The 6,109-nt window shown below is 32.3% G+C and overlaps 1 protein-coding gene across 3 annotated transcripts in view; it reads right to left on the bottom strand.

Moving 5' to 3' along the window:
- Nucleotides 1-1,180: 1,180 nt before the first annotated feature.
- The window catches only part of LOC118940265 (UDP-GlcNAc:betaGal beta-1,3-N-acetylglucosaminyltransferase-like protein 1), a 49,492-nt gene continuing 44,563 nt past the window's right edge, over nucleotides 1,181-6,109 (bottom strand). For all 3 annotated transcript variants that reach the window (XM_036948934.1, XM_036948935.1, XM_036948936.1), the window contains one exon: nucleotides 1,181-1,691. In XM_036948934.1, coding sequence (XP_036804829.1) covers nucleotides 1,611-1,691 — 81 coding nt within the window. In that variant the 3' untranslated portion in view covers nucleotides 1,181-1,610. The remainder of the gene's footprint in view (nucleotides 1,692-6,109) is intronic.

Genomic DNA, 6,109 nt, shown 5'->3' on the forward strand with positions numbered 1-6,109 from the left:
TATAGTGTGTGTGTGTATAGTGTATAGTGTGTGTATAGTGTGTGTGTGTGTATAGTGTATAGTGTGTGTGTATAGTGTATAGTGTGTGTATAGTGTATAGTGTGTATAGTGTATAGTGTGTGTGTGTGTGTATAGTGTATAGTGTGTGTATAGTGTATAGTGTGTGTGTGTGTGTATAGTGTATAGTGTGTATAGTGTGTGTGTGTATAGTGTGTGTGTGTGTATAGTGTATAGTGTGTGTATAGTGTATAGTGTGTGTGTGTGTGTATAGTGTATAGTGTGTATAGTGTGTGTGTGTATAGTGTGTGTGTGTGTATAGTGTATAGTGTGTGTGTGTGTGTATAGTGTATAGTGTGTATAGTGTGTGTGTGTATAGTGTGTGTGTGTGTATAGTGTATAGTGTGTGTATAGTGTATAGTGTGTGTGTGTGTGTATAGTGTATAGTGTGTATAGTGTGTGTGTGTATAGTGTGTGTGTGTGTATAGTGTATAGTGTGTGTATAGTGTATAGTGTGTGTGTGTGTGTATAGTGTATAGTGTGTATAGTGTGTGTGTGTATAGTGTGTGTGTGTGTGTATAGTGTATAGTGTGTGTATAGTGTATAGTGTGTGTGTGTATAGTGTATAGTGTGTATAGTGTGTGTGTGTATAGTGTGTGTGTGTGTATAGTGTATAGTGTGTGTATAGTGTATAGTGTGTGTGTGTGTATAGTGTATAGTGTGTATAGTGTGTGTGTGTGTATAGTGTGTGTGTGTATAGTGTATAGTGTGTATAGTGTGTGTGTGTATAGTGTGTGTGTGTATAGTGTATAGTGTGTGTATAGTGTGTGTGTGTGTCTGGACAGCACAACATATTTCTGGAAAGTCTCTTTCAGAGGACATGATTGGAAACGTTTGTTTTTGTGATTTATCTCCACGATCAACATGGACATGCTGCCACACATATTACACTAACTAGACAGCAGGCAGGCAGGCGCACACCAGCCGACTGTCATAGTCCTTCTATCCTTCTCAGCATCCAACCCTCAAACACTCAATTACAATCTATCCACCCCTCCCTCCCTCCATCTCTCCATCTCAGAGTGTTAGTTGAAGTGGTAGTAGTCAACTCCTCTCCATCTCTACATCCCAGAGTGTTAGTTGAAGTGGTAGTAGTCAACTCCCCTCCTCTCCATCTCTACATCTCAGAGTGTTAGTTGAAGTGGTAGTAGTCCCCTCCTCTCCATCTCTACATCCCAGAGTGTTAGTTGAAGTGGTAGTTGTCAACTCCCCTCCTCTCCATCTCTACATCCCAGAGTGTTAGTTGAAGTGGTAGTTGTCAACTCCCCTCCTCTTAATCTCTCCATCCCAGAGTGTTAGTTGAAGTGGTAGTAGTCCCCTCCTCTCCATCTCTACATCCCAGAGTGTTAGTTGAAGTGGTAGTAGTCCCCTCCTCTCCATCTCTACATCCCAGAGTGTTAGTTGAAGTGGTAGTTGTCAACTCCCCTCCTCTTAATCTCTACATCTCAGGGTGTTAGTTGAAGTGGTAGTAGTCAACTCCCCTCCTCTCCACATCTCAGAGTGTTAGTTGAAGTGGTAGTAGTCAACTCCCCTCCTCTCCACATCTCAGAGTGTTAGTTGAAGTGATAGTAGTCAACTCCTTCTTCCAGATGGAGAGACTTCAGGTTTTCCTCAAACACTCCTCCGGTCATGTCCTGGGAGGATGAAATGACAGAACATGAAAAGAGTGAGAGTGAGGAGGAGATGCTGGTCATCGCTCTAATTATCACCAACGCCCATGGTCAGTCTCATACTTCCTGTCTGTAGGTGAGGTCACTTCCTGTTTTGAGTTATCTCTGGCATCTGATATGTCAACAGTTAAAGAGATAAGGACCAGGGTTGGGGCCAATTCCAATTCATTTCCAGTCAATTCAGAAAGTAAACCTAATTAAATTCCAGATGTTCATTGAAAATGGAATTTAAATGGAATTAAACCCAATCCGGTACTTGTAACATGTGGGTGTGTTTAACAAATTCATTGTGTGATTGGCTCCAGTTGTGTGTGTGTGTGTGTGTGAGAGAGATTGAGTCCAGGTCCCAGTGTCCTCTGACTGAATAATCACTGATTCCCATAATTGGCTAATTAGAAGCACTGGGAGGCAGGGCCAGTCGATTAGCTGTCTGCAGCTCATTATTAGATAAACACAACATTAACTGTCTGTCTGCCTGGGCTGGCCAACAGAGTATGTGTGTGTGTGTGTGTGTGTTTTCTAAACCCAGAGGCAATTCAATTCCCCAGTTAAAGGATCACCAAATAACTTTTAGGAAGGGTTTATAACTGTTGAATATATATATTTATATTATACCCTGTCTGGTTGTTATATATTTATATTATACCCTGTCTGGTTGTTATATGTTTATATTATACCCTGTCTGGTTGTTATATATTTATATTATACCCTGTCTGGTTGTTATATATTTATATTATACCCTGTCTGGTTGTTACTAAGGCTTTATAACTGTTATATATTTATATTATACCCTGTCTGGTTGTTATATATTTATATTATACCCTGTCTGGTTGTTATATATTTATATTATACCCTGTCTGGTTGTTATATATTTATATTATACCTTGTCTGGTTGTTATATATTTATATTATACCCTGTCTGGTTGTTATATATTTATATTATACCCTGTCTGGTTGTTATATATTTATATTATACCCTGTCTGGTTGTTATATATTTATATTATACCCTGTCTGGTTGTTACTAAGGCTTTATAACTGTTATATATTTATATTATACCCTGTCTGGTTGTTACTAAGGCTTTATAACTGTTATATATTTATATTATACCCTGTCTGGTTGTTATATATTTATATTATACCCTGTCTGGTTGTTATATATTTATATTATACCCTGTCTGGTTGTTACTAAGGCTTTATAACTGTTATATATTTATATTATACCCTGTCTGGTTGTTATATATTATATTATACCCTGTCTGGTTGTTATATATTTATATTATACCCTGTCTGGTTGTTACTAAGGCTTTATAACTGTTATATATTTATATTATACCCTGTCTGGTTGTTATATATTTATATTATACCCTGTCTGGTTGTTATATATATATATTATACCCTGTCTGGTTGTTATATATTTATATTATACCCTGTCTGGTTGTTATATATTATACCCTGTCTGGTTGTTATATATTATATTATACCCTGTCTGGTTGTTATATATTTATAGTATACCCTGTCTGGTTGTTATATATTTATATTATACCCTGTCTGGTTGTTATATATATATATATATATATTATACCCTGTCTGGTTGTTATATATTTATATTATACCCTGTCTGGTTGTTATATATTTATATTATACCCTGTCTGGTTGTTATATATTTATATTATACCCTGTCTGGTTGTTATATATTTATATTATACCCTGTCTGGTTGTTATATATTTATAGTATACCCTGTCTGGTTGTTATATATTTATATTATACCCTGTCTGGTTGTTATATATATATATATATATATTATACCCTGTCTGGTTGTTATATATTTATATTATACCCTGTCTGGTTGTTATATATTTATATTATACCCTGTCTGGTTGTTATATATTTATATTATACCCTGTCTGGTTGTTATATATTTATATTATACCCTGTCTGGTTGTTATATATTTATATTATACCCTGTCTGGTTGTTACTAAGGCTTTATAACTGTTATATATTTATATTATACCCTGTCTGGTTGTTATATATTTATATTATACCCTGTCTGGTTGTTATATATTTATATTATACCCTGTCTGGTTGTTATATATTTATATTATACCCTGTCTGGTTGTTATATGTTTATATTATACCCTGTCTGGTTGTTATATATTTATATTATACCCTGTCTGGTTGTTATATATATATATTATACCCTGTCTGGTTGTTATATATTTATATTATACCCTGTCTGGTTGTTATATATTTATATTATACCCTGTCTGGTTGTTATATATATATATTATACCCTGTCTGGTTGTTATATATTTATATTATACCCTGTCTGGTTGTTATATATTATACCCTGTCTGGTTGTTATATATTATATTATACCCTGTCTGGTTGTTATATATTTATATTATACCCTGTCTGGTTGTTATATATTTATAGTATACCCTGTCTGGTTGTTATATATTTATATTATACCCTGTCTGGTTGTTATATATATATATATATATATATTATACCCTGTCTGGTTGTTATATATTTATATTATACCCTGTCTGGTTGTTATATATTTATATTATACCCTGTCTGGTTGTTATATGTTTATATTATACCCTGTCTGGTTGTTACTAAGGCTTTATAACTGTTATATATTTATATTATACCCTGTCTGGTTGTTATATATTTATATTATACCCTGTCTGGTTGTTATATATTTATATTATACCCTGTCTGGTTGTTATATATTATATTATACCCTGTCTGGTTGTTATATATTTATATTATACCCTGTCTGGTTGTTATATATTTATACCCTGTCTGGTTGTTATATATATATATTATACCCTGTCTGGTTGTTATATATTTATATTATACCCTGTCTGGTTGTTATATATTTATATTATACCCTGTCTGGTTGTTATATATTTATATTATACCCTGTCTGGTTGTTATATATTTATATTATACCCTGTCTGGTTGTTATATATTTATATTATACCCTGTCTGGTTGTTATATATTTATATTATACCCTGTCTGGTTGTTATATATTTATATTATACCCTGTCTGGTTGTTATATATTTATACCCTGTCTGGTTGTTATATATTTATATTATACCCTGTCTGGTTGTTATATATTTATATTATACCCTGTCTGGTTGTTATATATTATACCCTGTCTGGTTGTTATATATTATATTATACCCTGTCTGGTTGTTATATATTATATTATACCCTGTCTGGTTGTTATATATTATACCCTGTCTGGTTGTTATATATTTATATTATACCCTGTCTGGTTGTTATATATTATACCCTGTCTGGTTGTTATATATTTATATTATACCCTGTCTGGTTGTTATATGTTTATATTATACCCTGTCTGGTTGTTATATATTTATTTTATACCCTGTCTGGTTGTTATATATTTATATTATACCCTGACTGGTTGTTATATATTTATATTATACCCTGTCTGGTTGTTATATATTTATATTATACCCTGTCTGGTTGTTACTAAGGCTTTATAACTGTTATATATTTATATTATACCCTGTCTGGTTGTTATATATTTATATTATACCCTGTCTGGTTGTTACTAAGGCTTTATAACTGTTATATATTTATATTATACCCTGTCTGGTTGTTATATATTTATATTATACCCTGTCTGGTTGTTACTAAGGCTTTATAACTGTTATATATTTATATTATACCCTGTCTGGTTGTTATATGTTTATATTATACCCTGTCTGGTTGTTATATATTTATATTATACCCTGTCTGGTTGTTATATATTTATATTATACCCTGTCTGGTTGTTATATATTTATATTATACCCTGTCTGGTTGTTATATATTTATATTATACCCTGTCTGGTTGTTATATGTTTATATTATACCCTGTCTGGTTGTTATATGTTTATATTATACCCTGTCTGGTTGTTATATATTTATATTATACCCTGTCTGGTTGTTATATGTTTATATTATACCCTGTCTGGTTGTTATATGTTTATATTATACCCTGTCTGGTTGTTATATATTTATATTATACCCTGTCTGGTTGTTATATATTTATATTATACCCTGTCTGGTTGTTATATATTTATATTATACCTTGTCTGGTTGTTATATGTTTATATTATACCCTGTCTGGTTGTTATATATTTATATTATACCCTGTCTGGTTGTTATATATTTATATTATACCCTGTCTGGTTGTTATATATTTATATTATACCCTGTCTGGTTGTTATATATTTATATTATACCCTGTCTGGTTGTTATATATATATATTATACCCTGTCTGGTTGTTATATATTTATATTATACCCTGTCTGGTTGTTATATATTTATATTATACCCTGTCTGGTTGTTATATATTT

Source organism: Oncorhynchus mykiss, chromosome 17 (genome assembly GCF_013265735.2).
Source record: "Oncorhynchus mykiss isolate Arlee chromosome 17, USDA_OmykA_1.1, whole genome shotgun sequence".
In the NCBI taxonomy this organism is placed as follows: Eukaryota; Metazoa; Chordata; class Actinopteri; order Salmoniformes; family Salmonidae; genus Oncorhynchus; species Oncorhynchus mykiss.